At 44.9% G+C, this 21,155-nt stretch overlaps 1 protein-coding gene and 1 long non-coding RNA gene across 20 annotated transcripts in view; one reads left to right on the top strand and one right to left on the bottom strand.

The window, feature by feature from the left end:
- Positions 1–6: 6 nt before the first annotated feature.
- LOC109372184 (uncharacterized) overlaps positions 7–21,155 on the top strand; it is a 69,051-nt gene continuing 47,902 nt past the window's right edge. For 4 of the 10 annotated variants that reach the window (XR_002122012.1, XR_002122011.1, XR_002122010.1 and 1 more), the window contains exons 1-3: positions 7–121; positions 1,235–1,369; positions 3,553–3,666. This is a non-coding gene — a long non-coding RNA (uncharacterized LOC109372184). The other 6 variants (XR_002122007.1, XR_002122013.1, XR_002122014.1 and 3 more) reach the window with 6 other exon arrangements.
- TRPM1 (transient receptor potential cation channel subfamily M member 1) overlaps positions 9,174–21,155 on the bottom strand; it is an 86,521-nt gene continuing 74,539 nt past the window's right edge. For all 10 annotated transcript variants that reach the window (XM_019625164.1, XM_019625165.1, XM_019625166.1 and 7 more), the window contains one exon: positions 9,174–11,058. In XM_019625164.1, the coding sequence (XP_019480709.1) occupies positions 9,789–11,058 (1,270 nt within the window). In that variant the 3' untranslated portion in view covers positions 9,174–9,788. The remainder of the gene's footprint in view (positions 11,059–21,155) is intronic.

Here is a 21,155-nt window from a genome sequence, read left to right as displayed (position 1 = left end):
GCGAGAGTGGACGGGTGCAGCCAGCGGTGACCCGGCTCACACGTTCGGCGCGGTCCCTACCGCCTGTGACAGAGCCGCCTTGGAGGTCCCACACTTGGGGAAGATTTCCTTCCATCTCCCGGTATGTTGCCTCTGCGCAAAGCCTGGACACGGGATGTCCTGCCGGCTGAGCTGACTCCCGATGTCCAGGGGATGCTGACACTTGCGTGGGCCGTGGGGACTATACTGACTGGTGACATTGGCAGACAACCCAGACTCCTCAATTTAGTTGATGAACTTCTACCCCCCTTATTAGACTTTAATGTGGGAAAAGATACTAAGCAAGTTACCTTCATCTCTTTTCTTGCTCATTTTAACATGTAAAGATACGAGTGAGCAGATAAATGATGACAAGCCCTAGCAGTGTGGGGGACTTCATGGACCGAATAATCTGCCCATTAGTTGCAAAGAACAGACGAATTTCAGCATATGGAGCGTAGGGCGTTTCTGAACTCTTTAAAATATTTCTGAACTGCAGCAGCCTTTGGTGGAAGGGGGCTAGTGATGACATTTTGGTGAATCTATTAGTTGACACTAGATCCTTCTTGTGCTTTGAAGAATAAACCCTAATCTATTTTATAATTAACTCCTCAAGGAAGCTTCAGTGTGACCATACGACGAATCACAACCATAATTACAAGTGTTGCTAATGGAAATATTTTTAAAATTTAAAGAAGGATTCAAAAGGTGGTCATAAAGGTACAAACTTCCAGTTACAAGATAAGTAGGTACTAGAGGTGTCATGTCCAGCGCGTGACTATGGTTAACACTGATACATGGTATATGTGAAACTTGTGAAGAGTGCATCCTAACAGTTCTTATTACAAGGGAAAACGTTTTTTTCTTTTCTAAAAAATTGTATCTATATGAGATGATGGATGCTAACTAAATGTATTGCAGTCATCATTTCACAATCTGTGTAAGTCAAACCATTGTGCTGTACACTCTAAACTTATACAGTGATGTATGTCAATTATATCGCAATAAAAATAGGAAAAATTTATTTTTTTTCTCACAAATACTCTTCAAGTAATATGTGAGTGTTTCTTTACATTTAAATGACTTACTCTGTGATTTGGGTTTTGCCATATAGGTTTTCTTAGAACTTACAACTGTAATATGTGACCATACAGTTGAAAAGTGGAAAAATTGATTTGCAGATTTGGGACTGACTTAACTCTAAATTTTATGACAGCTTCAGATATCCAATTGTATTTGTCTGCTTGCTCTGCCACAAGAAGAAAAATACCACAGACCAGGAGCTTAAACAATGGAAATTGATTTCTCACACTTCTGAGGCTGGGAAGTCCAAGGTCAAGGTGCTGGCAAGGTAGGTTTGTGGTGAGAGCTCTCCACCTGACTTGCAGTCAGAGGCTGTGTCCTCACCTGGCTGAGGGAGGGAGTAACGGAAGAAGGGAGTGCTCTGGTGTCTCAGCTTTTTTTGTTTAATTTTTCTATTATAGCTGACATACAATGTTATATTAGTTTCAGGTTACAACATAGTGATTAGACATTTATATACCTTATGAAGTGACCACCCCGTGGTGTCTTTCCTTTTCTATTTTTTCTTTTCAAGATTTGATTGGGGAGTTGGGGAAGGGGAACAGACAAGTTGCTGTCCTTTTTTGTTCGTCAGCCTAGTTGTGGAGGACGTCGCTTCACTGGCCCATGTTGGTATTATCATTGCGCTCTTCCCTGCTGAGGCAGATCCGTTGCTGGCCACTGGACAGCCGCTCACGGCAGCTCTTGGCAACTCATGCCGGCCGGCCACTCACAGTAGCTTACAGCAGCCCACTTCAGCTTCATTGCAGCCTACACCATCGCTGGCGACTCACGGCAGCCCAGCTCCAGGTCGAGCTGTTGTTCACCATCTTAGCTATAGAGGGTGCAGCATCACTGGCCCTCATGTGGGATCCAAACCGGGGCCCTGCTGCTCAGAGCTGGCGTCCCAAGCCAGCTCTTAACCAATGTGCCACTCAGCCAGCCCCCATGGTGCCTTTTCTTATAAGGGCACTAATCCTATTGGAGTAAGAGCCCACCCCTTATGACCTCATTTAACCTTAATTACCTCCTAAAGTCCCCATCTCAAAATCTAGTGACATTGGGGTCAGGGTTTCAGCATACAGATTTTGGGGGGACACAGTGCAGTCCACAGCGTTAGTCTTGTAGCCCCTTCTCAGTCCTGATCCCTGTGTTTGGAACAGCTGACGATCCCCTTTTTTGGCTCTAATGTCACAGTTTTGTCCTCTTCCTGCTATTTTTCTGACTCTGTTTTCATTATTGGTTCTTCTGCCATGGGGGATTAGTGGCATTCCTTATGGATAACTTCCTTTTCCCTGTAAAGAGAAAAAAAAAAAGAGCTAGCGTTTTTGAATACCTACTAGATGTTTTATATAGTCATTCAGTCAGTTACCGAATTTGTATCGCTTGCTAGCTTCTTGCTAAAAACTATTCAGGTCACTAAGAAGACAAAGTTCTTCCTTTTATGATGTTTTCATTATGAGTAAAAAGATATAAAAAAATTAATATATAATATGTCAGGTTACGGTAAGAAGTTCCATGAATTAAAATAAAACATGGGAAGAGGATGAGGGTTCTGTTTTTTGATGGGAGGGGAGTGTGGTCTTAGAAGGCCCTTCTGATGAGATGACATTTGAGCAGAGGCCAAAGGGAGTGAGGGAGCAAGTCAGGTGGAAATCAGGAGGAAGGGCACTGGTACAGAGGGAATAGCAGTGCTGATGCCCTGAGGTGTGTTTGCAGCCAGTGAGGCCGCAGCAGCCTAACCAGGGGGAGAGGAGGCTGGACAGAAAGAGCAGGCCAGGTCACATAGGGCCCGAAAGGCGAGAGGCTTTTCCAGCATTCTGAGCTGGGAGGGACATGATCTGACTGACATTCTAAAACAACCACTCCCACTGCTGTAGTTGTATGGTGTGGTGGAAGCTGGGAGACTAGGTGGGAACTATTAGAACAGTCCAGATAAAAGAAGGTGATGATGGTAGCAGTGGAAGAGATAAGAAGTGGTTATGCATAATGTCTACCAAACCATGCCATTGCCTGAGCATGTGGTCCTTCAAGATGACTATGAAGCAATTTTTAGAAATGTGTTTCTTGAGGGGAGATTCTGGAAAGATGACCGCAACAGCCTATTTGTTGAGTCACCACATAAAAACAGACAAAGCGACTATAAAGCAAAACCCAAAGCCCATAAACAACATCCACAAGAAATCTAAGTGAAATGGTGTCCCCACGATCGCCCTTACATAGGCAGGTGGGAACAAAGCAATAGCAGTTATAAGAGCTTTCTGGTATCAGCAGAGGGAATCAGTGACGCATCTAGAGAACTCCAGAATGGCCGGAAGGCTCCTCTGGAAGGCCCAGCCAGTCAAGAGCAGCAGCTGAAAGAGGCCATCTGCAGTAGCGTGAGGGCACTAGGGGTCATGGTCAGGTGTGAAGGGACTGGAGCGATACAGCTGTAGGAACTCTTGAAACTGACTTACCAGGGCTTCCTTCCAGGAAAGGGGCCCACACTGAGGACAAACTGCTAGACCTGGAAACAAAATTGAGCTGAACAGAGACAAGGGAAAAAGAAGGTCTGGGTAAAAATGGAAGACCAGGAAATATCCAAAGGTAAGCTGACTTTAAAAAATTTTAATACTACATGGTTAGCAGGAAAGGTTCTCGGCGCAGTTAAAAAAGCTACACTGAGAACTGCCTTCTTGCCAAAGTTTGAGAAAACCATTTCACGTAAAAATAAGCAACAGGAAGGAGAATAAGAACAGAATAGCAGTTCTATAGACAATAAAAACACTCCAGAAAGACATGCCCACAGCAGATCAAAGCTAACACCCACTATTTAAAAGACACTAAGAAAATGATATGAGTCATGAACAAATCATGTAAATCAGAATTAGAAACACTCAAAATAAACAAATGCAGAATAAGAAATAAGAGAATAAAATTATTTCTGAAATGAAGACGAAAGTAAAAGAAACCCAAGGGTGAGTGAGCACATTTGATTATGCCTTAAGAGAGGTGGAAGATGAAAAAGAGGAAAATTTTGAAAATCAGTGAAGAGAGATTAAAAAAAGACCACAGAGAGAAAGTGGCAAGTATTCAAGATAGGCAAAAGAGATCCAGCATAGAGATAATAGGAGTCCCTATGTAGTTTCAATGAAACTACTCATTGAAAGAACACACTGCGCCTGAGCAAATCAACCTAGGTTTATAACACTAAGACACATTCTTGTAAAACTATTTGCCTTTAAAGAAAAAAAGTATGCCAGTTTCTCTGAGTATCTAAACAAAAAGAGCAAGTGACTTTTAGGTGAAAGAAAATTAAGTTATCATCAGACTTTTGGGCAGCAATGCCAGAAGAAAATGATACTCCAGGAAAGAAAATGTGAGAGGATAATAATTGCAGTGGATTGAAACATATCACATACGTTTCAATTCATGAGATCATAATGGTATGTATATATTTTATTTTTATTTTATTTTATTTTTTTTATTGGGGAATTGGGGGGATGGGAACAGTGCTGGGGAATTGGGGAAAGGGGAACAGACAAGTTGCTGGCCGCTCACGCTGGCTGCTGGCTACACACGGTAGCCCATGACAACCCAATGCCGCAGGGGCTGCAGCCTACGCCGTCGCCAGCAACTCATGGCAGCCCAGCTCCAGGTTGAGCTGTTGTTCAGCATCTTAGCTGTAGAGGTCAGCGTCACTGGCCCTCATATGTGGGATCCGAACCGGGGCCCTCTGGCATCCCAAGCGAGTTCTTAACCATCGCACCACTCGGCCGGCCCATGTATATATTTTAAATCTATCAGTCTCCTTCGGAGGATGATAAAGAACCAATTTGTTAACTTGAAAACTGGTAAATGCGTTGGAAAAATCAATCATTATTCCTTCTGCACAATATGAACTCTACCCTCCTGTAATCAAATAGTAGGTGAAAGGAATCATCTCTTTATAAAATATTCTAACAAAAGAAATAATAGGATTTGAGTATTACAATGTTCAGTCTCCTATGAATTAAGAGATCTAGGCTTTGTGTATCAACAGCTGCTGAGACCACAGAGAGAGAGACCAGCAGACATACCTTATGTGCCTCATGGTGAAAGAAGCAAGCAACACCACCCAGGTAGCCTTGCCAAAGGGACTGAACCTCGGCCTGAATTAGCCCCAGAATTCTTTTGTCAACTTACAAGAACAGAAGAACATGAGTATTCAACCAGTAAAATTTAGACTGTGGGAAACTTTGCAAGACAAATGGCCCACATTCTTCAACAAATAAGTAAATAAGTGAAAAGAAAGGGATGGGGGGCCAGCCGAGTGGCGAGATGGTTAAGAGCTGGCTTGGGATGCAGAGGGCCCCAGTTCGGATCCCACATATGAGGGCCAGTGACACTGCCCTCCACAGCTAAGATGGTGAACAACAGCTCAACCTGGCGCTGGGTTGCCATGAGTTGTCGGTGACGGCGTAGGCTGCAGCCCTTGCTGCAGTGGGTTGCCATGGGCTACCGTGTGTAGCCAGCAGCCAGCGTGAGCGGCCAGCAGCCGCTGTGAGCGGCCGTCCAGAAGCCTGCAACTGATCTGCCTCGCCCGGGAAGAGCGCAATGATGGAGCCAACTTGTGCCAGTGAAGCAATGTCCTCCACAACCAGACTGAAGAACAAAAAGACAGCAACTTGTCTGTTCCCTAATTCCCCAATAAAAATCTTTTTTAAAAAAATGAAAGGGATGGGAGGAGATCAGCAAATAAAAAAAAAAGCGAGACTAAACTATAGTGGTAAGCGACATTCAGGTGATAAAACTGTCATGAAATGCAAGGGTGGTGATTTAAAACCATGTCTGCAAAATTTTTTTTTTTTTTTAAGATTTTTATTGGGGAATTGGGGGATAGGAACAGACAAGTTGCTGTCGTTTTGTTCTTCAATCTGGTTGTGGAGGATGTTGCTTCACTTGGCCCAAGTTGGCACCATCATTGTGCTCTTCCCTGATGAGGCAGATCAGTCGCTGGCTTCTGGACGGCTGCTCACTGCGGCTGCTGGCCGCTCACGCTGGCTGCTGGCTACATACGGTAGCCCATGGCAACCCACTGCCACAGGGTCTGCAGCCTATGCCGTCGCCGGCGACTCATGGCAGCCCAGCTCCAGGTTGAGCTGTTGTTCAGCATCTTAGCTGTGGAGGGCAGTGTCACTGGCCCCTATGTGGGATCCGAACCAGGGTCCTCTGGTGTCCCAAGCCAGCTCTTAACCAACGCGCCACTTGGCCGACCCATGTCTGCAAAATTTTAAACAACCCTCCCATATATGACCCCTCCCCTTGAATCTGGGCTGGCCTTAGCGACTCACCTGGAACCAGGAGAATGCGATATAAGTGGATTTGCATGACTTCTAAAGCCAGGTCATAAAAAACAATGACACTCCCTCCATGTTCACTGGAACACTCTATTTAGGAAGACTGAACTATTATGTAGGAAATCTGATTTGTAGGAGGCTGCCATACTGAGAGGAAGGCCAGGCCGCCTGGCGAGGCCATGCTGGGTGCTCTAGTGAATAAGTCTGGCAGAGTCACCTCCATGCTGACAGCCAGGATCAGCCCCCAGACGTGTGAGGGAAGATGCTTTTAGATGATTCCATCCTCCATTTATTAGTCACCTGCAGGCACTGCGTCTTCCCAGCTCAAACACCATGGAGAGATACTGGTGTCCTGTAGCCAGTTTGTACCGTCGTGCAGGAACCAACGGTTCGCATCACTTCCCAACTCCATACTCAGTGATGTCACATGGTAGCTTGGAATCGGAGTATTTACACCATGGAAATCAGCAAACACTACAAATCAGGGGCGTTCTTGCAGCGTCTCGTCTGACTTCCTGACCTGCAGGATCCACAAATAGGTGCTTGAAGGCACCCAGGTTTGGAGTCATTGTTTTATTACAAGGAAATGATTACTGTAAAGGCTAGTGGTGACTTTTGGAGGGAGGAAGGTGGTTGAGATTAGAGCTTCTGAAACTTCCGGGATGGCTGGCAGATTCTCTGAATGTGGGTGGTGGTTTAAAGGATAGTTCCTCTTACAACAATTAAGTCATATATTTGTTTTATAATTTTCTGTATCTGTTTTAGTTTGTAATAAAAATATTTCTTTAAAAAAGTGTTTTTTTAAAATAGGAAGATAGTAGGATGATGACTTCTTTTCTATTTCCAATATATATTTAGCAAAATGCACTTTGGATGTGGAATAGTTCAATGACAACACTAACAGTTAAATTTTAAAGTTTTGAAACCTACATTATGGAAACCTATATGAGCCTCATGGAGATAATGTTGATATCACTTCATGAATATATATTGATACGTTCAGAAAATAAAGTCATACAGTCTCAAAGGAGAGAGCCACTTATAATGAGCTCTTTGGATAGATAGTTCAATTCTTAATTACCCTGATGGAAATAAAAAATAAGCTTACTTTAAGTTTACATCAAATATAATATTTATGACTGTGCCAGAGCTTATGGGATATAAGAATAAAAGCCTTCTCAGTATGTTTCTTATATTTTACGTAGACCAGCAATATACTTTTATTTACTACGACAATTTTATACTAAATGCTTTTAACATATGCAGTGTTCCTACTTTAAGGTATTAGATACTGCTAGATTTGATCAGATTGGATATTAGTTCCTAATATTTAGTTTCCTGTATTTAGCAAAATTAGAATGACATCAGAATAATAATAACAGCAATAATAATAATACAAGCAACTTGGTATAGTGCCCTACATAATAGGCCCTCAATATTGGAGTTGTACTGCTTTGGTAGAGTACAGAAATAGTTATGCGGCATGATTCAGGTATGTGAGAACGGTGCCCGCTACAGGCTCTGAAATTCCACCATTAGAATGTACTCATGTGAGTCTGAACGGCAAATACCTTCAGGAAAAAAAAAATCGTGTCTTTCAGACAACGCCTCCACAGGAGACAGGTGTTACACATCTCAGTGAGACTTATGGGAATGGACTCAGGCCCCATGCCTGGGGCAAGGTAGGAGGGACCTCAGAAAAGGGGGCTGTGTAATGACCGGCGAGGTGGACAGTTCCAAACAGACGCATTCTGTTAGCCATCCTTGGTCCTCCAGCTTATTTTAAGAAATCTTTTTTCCTGAGATGTGGCAAAAGACTGAAAGTCCTCTCAGCACCAAAAGCGAAGATTTAGAAATGAGGTAAAATGTCATGAGTTAAGCGCTGTGTCAAATAACCCAGGTTACAGGATAGATTAAATATCTTATTTGGGTGACATCCAAATAAGCAGTACTTTTATTTATGGAACAGATGTTACCGTTTGTTACATTGCAAAGCCCCAGCACCCATGCACTGGTGTACCAGTGCTTTTCGATGAATTCAGCCTGGTTCAGGGATTCCAATCTGACTATTAAAGTCTCCATTTCACTTAGGTGCTCATTATCGCTGATGACAGCCTTTGGCATAACTGCAGTGAATGTGTGTCTGCCTGTCTGTCTGTCTCTTCCCTTGCCAGCTTACGACGGTGTAACAGTCTGCACCTCAGATGGCAGTGGGTGTGGTGATCTCCTTTTTTGTGATCATCTCCCTCTTCTGCCCGACATGCCCCACCCCCTCCACCCCACCCACCAATTCCCCGGATACCCTACCCAGTGGTTCTTTCTGGGTGTGAGGACTTCACCCCAGCAGCAGCTGTCAGTAACTGCAGCCATGGGGCTGGTGCTCCATGTGTGCTCCAGAGGTCCCCTGAGAACTCCCAAGAGGTGCTTGCGGGTAGGTAGTGAGGTCCCAGGGTCTAACTCGAACCTCTGTGAATGTTGGTGGCCCCTGGTCTAGCCAGAGAAGACCCCTTCCTCCCCCTTTTTGTACAGTCAAGAGTGGTGGTACTAGGGTGCCCTTGAGGGTTTCTAGACAGTGACCCCTGATCCCAGCATGGGGGCCTACCGCTGTGGTGGGTCTTTGAACTTCCAAGCTGAGACACAACACCTTGTGTTCTCAGCCATGAATCATCTCTGGGGTTCTTGGCAGTTCCCACCTTGAATTTGTATCCTTTAGGTGGTAGCCACAGCTTTGCACAAACCATTGTGTATATCAGGGACTGTATGACAACAGGAAAATGCATATTGGATACTTTATTTTGATACATTAACAAAACTTTTCATCATCCTAAACTAGTATAGTCTGATCTTTGATATAATCCTGAACTTTTTTTCATTGTTTCATTTTAAAACATAAAACATTAAAGTGTAAGATAAACAAAAACCCATACAAAACATGATGTCTGTGGCTCCTTTCCATTTTTCACTTGCACCTCGTCGTTTTATTTTTCTCCCCCATCCCTCCTTTTTTCACATTTGTTTTCTCTCTAATTTCTCTTTCTTACACAAGTTCCTTACTCCTCAAGTAACCTATTGGTGGCACCCAGAGGCATTTCTTAGGGTATTTGGTGGTGCTCAGAAATAGATTGTAGAACCTTGTATACTCATTAAGCAATTTATCTCAATTGGAATAGTGTCACTTTCATTTGATCCTATCTCAACTCAAAAAAACCCTAAGTTTACTAACATATGCTAACAAAATATTAAAGTTTAGTGTGTTAAAATTTAAATTTATCGTAAGTCCAAATTGCCAAATATTTTTAATTAAAACGTTTCCAGTAACCGATGACGTGTAGATGGCCAGCATGGTACTCATCAATGGTTTTGATTTAAAAATCAAAGAAACCAAACACGTTAGCATTCAGTTTCTGTGGGAGTTTTCTCTTGCCCGACAGTCTGTTCCGTTTTAATCCCAGACACCGCTGCTAGGTTACTTACGCTGCTGGCATGTCCAGACCTGTCTAATGGGCCCTCGGTGGCCTTAGCATTCCCAGGACGGCCGTGTAAACTTTTTGACCTTAAAGATGGGACGCCCAAAGTTTGGTGTAGTTTCACAGTCAGTGAGTTCTCCTTTTCAGATCTGTCCGTAACAGCTAGAGATACACGCGAGATGCGAGGGACCGTTTTAGACACACAGTTATCATCTTCGCTCCCTGTAAATTGCTCTTTAGGCTCCACTTGCCTCGCAGCTTCCGATGCAATGGAAGGGATGTCTGTACTGTGAGAACGTGTAATCTTCTGAACCTGGTATTTCCATTCTGCCGTCCATTGCTGAACGGTAGGGGGACACGCTTGATCCATGATGGAAGTGTATTCCGCACTCCAGTTGTTCACCCTGCCGACCAGCTTCCTCCCACGGGAATACACAAAGCTTCTGGACTTCATGGTTTTACACGCACTGAACGTTTGATTGGGGCCACAGTGTGCCAGCTGGGTTCCTTCCAGGGGGTAGCAAACGGTGCCTTCCATCTTTGCTGACCCAACTGTCAGCTGTGTGTTTTGAAACTCTGATTTGTTCTGTTCAGGCATAACATCTGTTTGATTTAAACCCGGGGGAAAAGTCTCTTCTGTTTTAGAGTCGACCTGCTTTTGGTCACCTTCAGCTGAAATCCCAATTTCTGGACCTAATTTGGGCTCCAAGGTGTGTTTTATGTCGTCTATTGCACGCTGGCTGCGGTCCAGTGTTGCTGGTGAGCTCGTGCCAGGCAAGAGGTGCAGGCTGCCCTGTCGCTCTGGCACCAGGCGCATCTTTGGATCCTTCTCCTCCTTCAGCCGGAAGGAGCCGGCTTTCTGCCTGAACCCCGCGCCTGGTGGCATGGAGAGAGAAGTGTCCTCGTTCAGTAGCTCCTCGCCCATGAAGTGGTACCTGCCCATGCCACAGCTATCGGCACTGTTGACGCTGCTCTGCCTTAGAAGATACGCTGGGTCACATTCAGAAGAAGCCCGGGACCGTGTCTGTACCAGGTCGGACCTGTCAATGCCTGCGAGATTTTCCAGAGCGTTCACCATCCTGCTGGATAACTCCTCCAGCTGAGACAGCCGAAGGTCAACAGTCTGTAGGGATGTCTTCATGAAATTTTCCCTTTCATTGATCTCTTCCAACCTCATGGACATATTTTCAACCCTGGAGAATGCAAAGGAATAGGATTGGTAAAATGAGATGAACCGAATATTAAAAACAAAAACGGAACGTTATTATTGTTACATGACTGTTCAGTCTTTTGAGAATCATGGAGCTCGTTGGGCCTATTTTCAAACTGCATACACTCCTAATGGAACCACTAAAAATTACTCTGAGGTGCATCTGAAAGAAATGGAAATACAGTTAATACCTACTGTGCTCTTTGCCACTCATCACTCTGAAGTGCCTGATGTATTATTCATTAATATAAATGTTCACTGTGGGAATGTCCAGGCATGTTTAAATCCTTGCAACAGCTCTGTGAGGTAGGTACCATTTTGCAATTAAGGAGATTCAGTCATGGAAAGTGTAAGTAATTTGCCCAGAGTCATGCAGTTGGTCAACAGTGGACCTGCATTTGAAGACACACAGTGTGACCCTAGGATTTGCTTCAGCTTTCGTCTTTGAAATGGTTCTGGTAATAAAGATATCACATTGCTCTGGTAATAAAGATGTTTGAGTTTGGGCTATAGCTGCTGGCCATTCACGGTTATGAGGACAAAAATCAATCCATGAAAACCTTTCCTTGAAGTTCAGGGGATTCAGAGAATAAATTGTTAGTGATTAAGTTCCGATTATCAGATACTTTGCTTAAGGGACATGAGGTCATTTAATTGTCTGAAGAAGACCAGTAACTTTAAATTGCTCATTATATTAATCATTGGTGTTCCCTTAATGGGTTTGTAAGAAAGAGAGCTCATGGCAAATTATAAATATCTGCTGTTAGATTTGTTTTTAAACTCCACGAGGTCAGGCAACGGTTACTGTTGCCTGAACTAAAACCTACTGGTGCAGACTATCTTATATCTCAAGAATACGTACAGTTCGAATTCTTTTAATGGGTTCATGAAATTTAACTCCTAAGAGGCAGCAGGGCATGTCCAGGGCATAGCACTGCCTTCTCAAAGTTGAATTTCTCCCTGAGGTGGCAGGACAGAGGACATCCTGGCTCCCTGCTGGGAGCTGCTGGGGCCTCTGAACTGGGCAGTGTGGTGGTCTGTTCTGGTAAGTTCTTCCTTGTGTGAAGCAAGCACTGGTCTGATTTTGTCAGGCCTCAATTTCCCCCAGCTTCCTATCTTTTCATAGCAATGTGCAGGCCATTTCTAGAGTCACCTAGTTTGCACTGTTTCTAGTAGGTCCTTGCTGTCCTGTCTCTGTATATACCCTTATACATCCCCCTCCGTTCTTGCTTTCCTCTTCACCACTTCCTGTTACCTGCTGCCCTTTGCTCGGACTTTCTGCTCCCTGCCCCCTGCCGACTCCATCCCCTATGCTCGCCCACTCACCTGCCTCTGCAGCATCCTTGGCCCTCATTCTCCCAGAATGCGATTGCAAATGCTGTATTTCTGTTAGCCACAGTGATGTGTGGGAGAGTACTTGGTTTCTATTCTTAACTCTTCGTGGGGAGAGGACTATTTTTATACCCTGAGGAAACCACATCATTTGAGCAGGAAGGGTCTGGCTTCCTGGAAGCTTGCCACCAGGAGGACCAAATTCACCGCATATGAGAAGTCCTGACTTCCTTCTTTTCAAGGTTCCCTACCTTCAATGCCAATATTTTGAATATTTCAAATCATTTTGTCAGATCACTTATAACTATTTTTCTAGTATGACCATTGTTTGGCTCAGAGGGATTATTTCTTTAGGTGGTAGGTACTTCTGTGATACAAATGCACTTTCTTACATACTGCCATACTGATTGCTTATTAGATCTACTTCTATCCATTCCCCCCACTTTGAATTCATAGCTTCTGTAACTATTTCTGTGTTTGGATTTACTTGCAGAGCACATAAGTAGCTTCACTAGGTTTTTATCTCATACATTGTGGTAGCATTTACTTCACAGCCAAAATTCTTCCATTTAAGAGGACTTTTGAAAAGGCATGAAGGCCATTTTTCTAACCTCTGCTCCATGTATATCTCCATGTATAACATCACTGAGAACCCAGGACCTGCTTTGCTTAATCCGTCTTGATGAATAATAGCTGTGCTTGCCCCCCTCGGATTTTTCTCTCTTTGATTCTGAGATTTGTATAGGTTGGTCTACGGGGTTTTCCGTTAAAAGAGTACACTCTAATGCCCCAATCAGTCTCAAAATCTGGCACATATGTAACTCTACTTGTTTTTAAGTTAAGAAAGTGAAAGATAGTGGTATCAGGTTAATATATCATTACTCTTTTCGGTCTGTTTAGTTTGTTTTCAAGAAAAAAGGAAAGGCTGTTTCTGATTAACGTTTTGTCACCTTCAGGAATTCTCTTTGAGAAGCACCCATATTGTCACAAGACATGAAGCCACCCCACCAGCTCCTCTATTGTGCATCTTTCACCAGTGTCAACACCAACAATAATAACAAAGTGGTAGAATGATAATGTTTTGAGAATTAATGAAATTGTGTTAATGAAAGTGCTCTGTGAACTATAAAAGCTACGCCAAGTGTAAAATGGCATGACCCCCATGTAGGAATGATGGCAAATTCGCAGATGCTTTTATCTGTATCTTAGTATATCTGTTGTTTAGGGTATTTGATTTTGAACGTTTTACCACTAAGCTTTAAAGTAGTTTAACTAAAATGCATTTTTAAGGTGTTGTAAATAAAGTTTTCCATTTCATTCAAATAATAGGTACAACAATATATAAATTTGTGGAACTATTGTAGTGCCTTCCAACATAATATTTATGTGTGGCCTAACTTTACTGGACTTTCATAAACTCTTATCTATGAAACATAAGGTCCAAAGTCACATTTTCGTGGAAAGAGCCCCTGTGTGTCTTTCCTAAGGACAGAACTTAGATATTTGGAGCTCTGGAGTAAGCCAGTTCTTAAAACTCGTTTTCTGTGTTGTCATCTTTTCATGTGCAGCCATCACCCTTCACCTGCAAGGCATCTCATAAATTATATGGGAACATTTCCTTAATGATAGACTGAAATGTTCACATCAAAACATGTGAGCGGAGCAACCAGGCCCAGTTCATACTTGAAGAAACCCATGTTTCAAGATCCCGTGATGTTCTATATTGAGTTCTAAGACTATTCCTACCCTGTAATTTCAGTCCAGGTCTATAGATCATAAAGCCGTCTAATCCAGTCCCAATTTTATATCCAGCCGTTTTAATCCCTAGCCACTTCTTCCTATGGGGCTGCCTTTTAAGTTTAGTAATTACAGGGAGGACACCTAGGCTCGGACCTGGCTATGCTTGCTTACAGGGTTTTTCTATGTGAAAGACTAAGCAAAGAACAAGTCTTAAATCTCCTGACTTCATTCTTTCTAAAAAAGGAAAACACTGGATAGTTACTAAAAGAATATTGAGCTCTGTGAGGAATCTAGCTCTGGGCTTCATTGTGAATATACACTGACATGGCCACCCCTCAGATTTCCTTGGTTTTTAGAATTCAGTTCATCTAAATCATTACCCTTTTCTGGCTATGTTCCACTTTCTGTTCAGGCCAGACTGTGTGGCCAGCCACTCAGTGAAGCTCCTATTAATGCCCTAGGTTCTTTCTCCCCTACTTCTGACACAATCGTGTTGACCCCTAACCCTGCATTTATCACGACTAGGACTCCAAATGTTTATGCCGCCATTTGCAGACACTAGCATGATTGTGGTATCCCCACTGATTGGTTCATGGGAGCATAGGTCCCCTTCAGCACCTTTTGCTATGCCTTACACATCATTCACCTCCTGCATCCTTGCCCTTGGGCTGTAGAGCGTCACCGTGAAGGTCACGGGCGCCACATTGACTTGGCTCACTACAAAACCATGGTCTCTAATCTTATTTGGGTCCTCATAGTCCTGCTGGGCAATCTCTTAGCTAGCTCCTCTCCTACCAGATTTTCTCTAAAAGTGAAGTCACGTCCTCCTTACAGGTTTCAAGTCTGTAATGTTCCTGGCAGGTCGTCTTTCTCCATTCCTCTTGTTTCTTTCTGTGTGTCTGGACTTTCCATTAGTGTTAAACTCCTGGCCTCTCTCTAGCCTTTTATTTATTCTTGAGGAGGACTGATTTTGGGGTTGCAGTTTGGGGACCTGGACACCAGCATGCTTTTCTCTCTCACTCTGGGAGCCAACTGCCTGCATGGAGCGTGGGTTCTTACTCTGTCTTGTTCAGATGGTAAATTTGGTGGGGGAGGCTGACTGCTTGTGGGAAGGGGGGCCTGCAGTGGCTGGCGCTGCCTGTGACTGAATGGGTCCATCTAGCTCTGGGGTGTGTATCTGATAACAACTGAAGCACACCCTCTAGCACATTTATTAATAAAGCTGGTATTGTTATCTCTATTCACCTGATGGCTGCATCTATCTCTGAATTGGCACCCAAAGCCAGGTAAGGAATAAGATTGTCATTTACTATGCACATTAAAACGCCAACATGGGCCGGCCGAATGGCGCGATGGTTAAGAACTGTCTTGGGATGCCAGAGGGCCCCGGTTCGGATCCCACATATGAGGGCCAGTGACACTGCCCTCCACAGCTAAGATGCTGAACAACAGCTCAACCTGGAGCTGGGCTGCCGTGAGTCGCCGGTGACGGCGTAGACTGCAGCCCCTGTGGCAGTGGGTTGCCATGGGCTACCGTATGTAGCCAGCAGCCAGTGTGAGCGGCCAGCAGCCGCAGTGAGCGGCCGTCCAGAAGCCGGCGACTGATCTGCCTCGCCCGGGAAGAGCACAATGATAATACCAACATGGGCCAGTGAAGCAACGTCCTCCACAACTAGACTGAAGAACAAAAGGAGAGCAACTTGTCTGTTCCCCTTCCCCCAATTCCCCAGCACTGTTCCCATCCCCCCAATTCCCCAATAAAATCTTTAAAAAAAACAAAAACAAAAAAACAAAACAACAACAACAACAACAAAAAAACAAATCTGCCCTCCCTGGGTAGATTTCCCTCAGGGGACTCTGGTCTCTCTCTTTAAAAAAAAAAAAAAAAAAAAAACGCCAACATTGAATCCCACCCCTTCCCCGTCATCCAAGCAACTTTGATGCCTATTAATTTATAAGATTAAGACATTCAAATGGAATCTTCCCAAACGTCTCCCACGTCACTGCCATGTTTGTGTTTCTATCACCTTCTCCACTTCCAAAGAGTCACCCAGCTCCTCTCCAAGACAGACCTCTCTTTCAGGTCCTCTTCTAGTTACTAGTTCATTCTTTCCTTCTTGTCTTTCTTGTTAGAGGCTCTGTTACCAGCACCTTCTCTTCCTGGTCACTTGGGAAGAGGCTGCCAAATAAGACCTCAAGGCCACGAATTGCTGATTCCCTATCAAGCCTAGAGGAAACCCAGGACCTTAACCCAGATCCGTAAATAAAGGATTGGGGGAGCTAGAACCTGCTGTGATAGGTTTGGCTAGTCTAAGACCCATGTATCCTAAGTATAGTACCAACTGTATCTAAAACTGTATCATTTATGAGTTATAGCCTGCATACTTTGAAATAGACATATAAAGTAAAAATTTTATCAATGGAATAGAAAATACGAAAGAGTAAAGAGGAGGAAAAAAGGAGGCAATGCATGCCACATATTCCCAAAATCTACAATAACATACTTGTTATAGTTAAATATCAAGTTTGGCGTTAAGCTTCCTTGAAGCCATGGAAAAAAAGGAAACCTCACCAGATTACATAATTCTCATTGTTCCAGGAAAAGAAGTTGAATCTATGACAAAGTTTTGTCAGAAAAGATTCTTTCCAACTCAATTCCTCCTGAGCCCGTGAACCCGTGGTAAGGGATGCCAAACAACAAAACAAAACAAAACAAAAATCAGTGATTTGGATTTGCAGGAGACACAGAGATGGCCTTCAAGCTCCAATTGATAAGGATACATGTTACCAATCACTAACTGGTATGGTGAGAACAGACTATTTAGGTTGACAAGTTCTACCTTGATTGTGCTGGCAGAAGTTATTTATAAAATGTTCTCTTCCCACCAGTCCTGTTGGTTATCTGATGTCATCCCTTCCAGCAAAGAGACGACACCTGCCAACACCTGCCGAGTGGCTCAGTTGGTTAAGAGTTAGCTTAAGAGCGGGAGCTCTGAGCAACACCAGTGTTTGATTTGGTGTTGCTGATATTAAGAATTGCCCATGACAAACAATTATGAGTAGCAGAATCATTTGCATATTGAAATTTAGTTCCTAGCTCCTGAAAGTAAAACCAGTTTTGAACCCAAAAGGAGCATAGTTGATATCCTATTTGGTATTCCTGGAGGGAAAGTCTTTGAGAATAGGCTAGAAATTTGCATTCAAATCAGGAGACAAACTTTTGAGTCATCCAACTGTTAAAACATTGAGCTCCTACTATGCAAGCTCACCTAGTCTGAGGTGTGAGGTAATTGGGGAGTTTCCTATAAGGAATTGGCATTTGAGCCCACATCCAAAAGATGAGTAGGCAGAGGGAACAGCGTGTGCAAAGCCCCTGCAGCAGGAAGGGAATATGACTGGAGTACTGAGCATGAGGGAGGACAGTCCAGGGTGAGACTGGACAGACAGCTGGGCCTTCTAGGCCTGGGATCAATGGAAGCCACTGAAGGGCTTCTACAGAGAGCCGAGGGGACACGTGATCAGTCTGCTGAGTGCAGAGTGGATGGAAAGAGCAGAAATGAACATGGAGAGCTCAGATGGGGGTGACTTCAGGCCTCCAAGTGAGAAGTGATGGTATCTTGTACTACCATGCTGGTGTTAGCAAAGGAAAGAAGTGGGTAGACCCCAGTTTACTCACAAGGGGAAATAAACAGAACCTGATGAACGTTAGTGCAGAAGAGGGAGGTGTCATGACTTGCCACTGTCCGTCTTGCTAAACAAGATGGCAGCTGGGGCTGGCCGAGTGGCTCAATTGGTTAAGAGTTAGCTTAAGAGTGCGAGCTCTGAGCAACAGGGCTGCCGGTTCAATTCCCACACGGGCCAGTCACACTGCGCCCAAGCTGAGCTGTCGCTGAGCTGCCAACAGGTGGCAGGATGGCTCAGCTGGTCTAACAACAAGATTGCCTGTTCAATGATGGGCTATTCCCGCCCGCAACTAACACTGAACTCGGCACCTTGAGCTGAGCTGCCACCCGGATGGCTCAGTGGGTAGAGCACGTGCTCCTAACAACAAGGCTGCTGGTTCGACTCCTACATGGGATGGTGGCTACGCCCACCCGCAACTAAGACTGAACACAGCACCTTGAGCTTAGAGGCCACGAGCTGCCAACGGGCAGCCAGATGGCGACTGGCGCCCTCCACAACGAAGATTGAAGAACAACAACTTGGCTGGTCCCCTTCCCCATCCCCAACACCGTTATCCTCCCCCAATTCCCCAATAAAATCCTTAAAAAAAAAAGATGGCAGGTGGTGCCGCTCACAGAGCCAGGAGCACAGGAGAGGATACCCAAGTCTGGGAGGAAAGCCATGCACGCAGTGCCCTAAAATGCTAAGTGGTGTTGGGTGGGGCTTTGGGTTAAGGACGCTGCAGCAGCCCACTGCTGTGTTAACTAAACACTGAGTCCCACTGAAATTCTTATTGGGAACTAAATGTAGAACCTTACAAAATATCGAAATTACATGATAAGAATAGATGGTTAAATTGTTAGGATGTTATATGTAACTTTCCAAGCACTAGGGGAAAGCCATGAATTTGGTTCTTGCTCGGAGGAGCACGACGAGTGTGTAACACCTGTGTGAACACGTTTCTAAGACTGAGTCATGCAAATCACAGGACCAGGTTTTGAAAGGCACCCAGACAACAGGGAGGCCAGGAAGGGACCGATGCCAGTTTTCACTCACCCCCCACCCCCCAACCGGACCCTGTAGTCAAATAGTGCCGGCAGCGGCAGTGACACAACTGAGAGGGGAACAGGAAAATCAAGTGGCAAATGGTGACTCAGAGAATAAAAACAATCAAATGTATAAAGAAGGTTTAAGAAATGGCAGAAACATCTGAGTACTGAAACATTTGAATTTAAAAATAACCACTGGTGGGCCGGCCGAGTGGCGCGATGGTTAAGAACTCGCTTGGGACACCCGACGCCCCGGTTCGGATCCCACATATGAGGGCCAGTGACACTGCCCTCTGCAGCTAAGATGCTGAACAACAGCTCAACCTGGAGCTGGGCTGCCGTGGGTCGCCGGCGACGGCGTGGGCTGCAGCCCCTGTGGCAGTGGGTTGCCATGGGCTACCGTGTGCAGCCAGCAGCCAGCAGCCACCGTGTGCAGCCAGCAGCCAGCGTGAGCGGCCAGCAGCCGCAGTGAGCGGCCGTCCAGAAGCCGGCGACTGATCTGCCTCGCCCTGGAAGAGCGCAATGATGGTGCCAACTTGGGCCAGTGAAGCAACGTCCTCCACAACTAGACTGAAGAACAAAACGACAGCAACTTGTCTGTTCCCCCTCCCCCAATTCCCCAGCACTGTTCCCATCCCCCCAATTCCCCAATAAAAATCTTTAAAAAAAAATAAATAAATAAATAAAATAAAAATAACCACTGGTGCCAAACATTAGGTAAAAATAAAACTTATTTTATTTCCATTCTTCCATCTTCTTGCTCCCCTGCTGTCCTGGTGAAGCTTCTCACCAAACCACCTCCTCTTTTTGTCTCTGGTATTCACCTGTGACTCAGCCTAGAAAGGGAACATGAGGGGCAGGAGTGCGCTCCCATGGCTGGTGGTGACCTCAGCCAAGGGAAATGGGAAATCGCCTGTTTTTACTGCCCGGTGCACTTTCGTTCCTATTACGTGTGCACAGAGCCCCAAGAGGAAAGTGCAATTTGGAAGTGACCTGATAACCACATTCTTGGAGCCTGGGTCCAAGAATGGTAAAAATCCAAAGAATGCTTGGGGGAGGGGAAAGGGGAAGAGGCCGGTTGAAACAAAACACCGTCTCCATTGTAAATGACTGGCTGTGATTAAACTCAAGTTAATGTCTAACCGGAAAGTGGAAATTTTAGACTATCAAGATGGGGGTACCTCATCATTTTATAAGAAATAATTTGTACATCTTGAAAGCTTAATCATCACTATTAAAATAGCAAAGAAATATTTCAAAGCTTTATTGAAAACGTACCTTTAAGCCCAAAAGTCAGTGCAGATATCCCTTGAGTGTGGCAGGTTAGATTACGAGGGGACTAGATCTAGGAGGGGACAGGGGCCAGATGCTGCCAGGGCTCCCTCCTGTGGGCTGGGGCAGAGTCACTGCCCTGAACCAGAGAGACTTCAAGGCGTATGGTGAATTCTGTTGTAATTTTGGGGGCCCCTGATGGGGAACTGTGTGCTGAAATATGTTTTTGAAGTCCTACCATGATTTTCTGTTTATCAATATGTGTGTGTATCTGTATTAGGAACCTTTAATTCTGAACTCGGGGATACAGTGATGAGCTAGAACCCCTCAGGCGGTCTCCCTCTCTGTGCTCATCCTTCCACCAGTACTGGTGGTTCAACTCTTTGGACCAAAGTTCTAGCAATCACCACATAAAAGCTTCAGTTGCTTTTATGAAGCAATAAAGAGTCTCAAAAGTTATATGATGAAAAAAATGTGGATAGTGCAAGTTTGTTCTTCCAGCCTACCCTCTGCTGGTTGTTCTTTACCAGCTGCAGGTAGAGCAATCCTGTAAAGCCTGCACAGCGTCACCCTTTCTGGGACCTGCCTTCATTGGCTCATTCATTGATTCACGCCCTCACGCATTCATTCATCCTGCATGTACTAAATTCTCTTGTGGATGGTGCTGATGCTGCTGGAACCCAGGATGTAAACGTGTCTGAAATCAGACCCAGCCCTAGTTCAGAGGCTCCCACCCTGATGGAGGACAGACCCCTCCGCCCCTCCTGTGGGTCCTGGTCTCACGGGAGCACAGAGGAGAGACCCTTTACCTCTGCTCTGGGAGGCTGGGAAGGAGCAACCAGACGGTAAGGCAGGGACAGGAGGCCAGGTCCCGGGGGAGACCGCCCTTAGCAAAGGCAACAACATGGCAACAGCGGGGAGAAAGACGGCTCCCGGAGCAGTCACGGCCTGCAGCCGGCTGCTGTCCAGGTTAATTAGGATACTATGGCAAAAGCCCCCACTTTGGGGGAGTGCAAGCACTGGC

The sequence above is a fragment of the Hipposideros armiger genome, unplaced genomic scaffold, assembly GCF_001890085.2.
Source record: "Hipposideros armiger isolate ML-2016 unplaced genomic scaffold, ASM189008v1 scaffold_617, whole genome shotgun sequence".
Classification (NCBI taxonomy): domain Eukaryota; kingdom Metazoa; phylum Chordata; class Mammalia; order Chiroptera; family Hipposideridae; genus Hipposideros; species Hipposideros armiger.
This window is presented reverse-complemented; position numbering and strand designations above follow the sequence as displayed.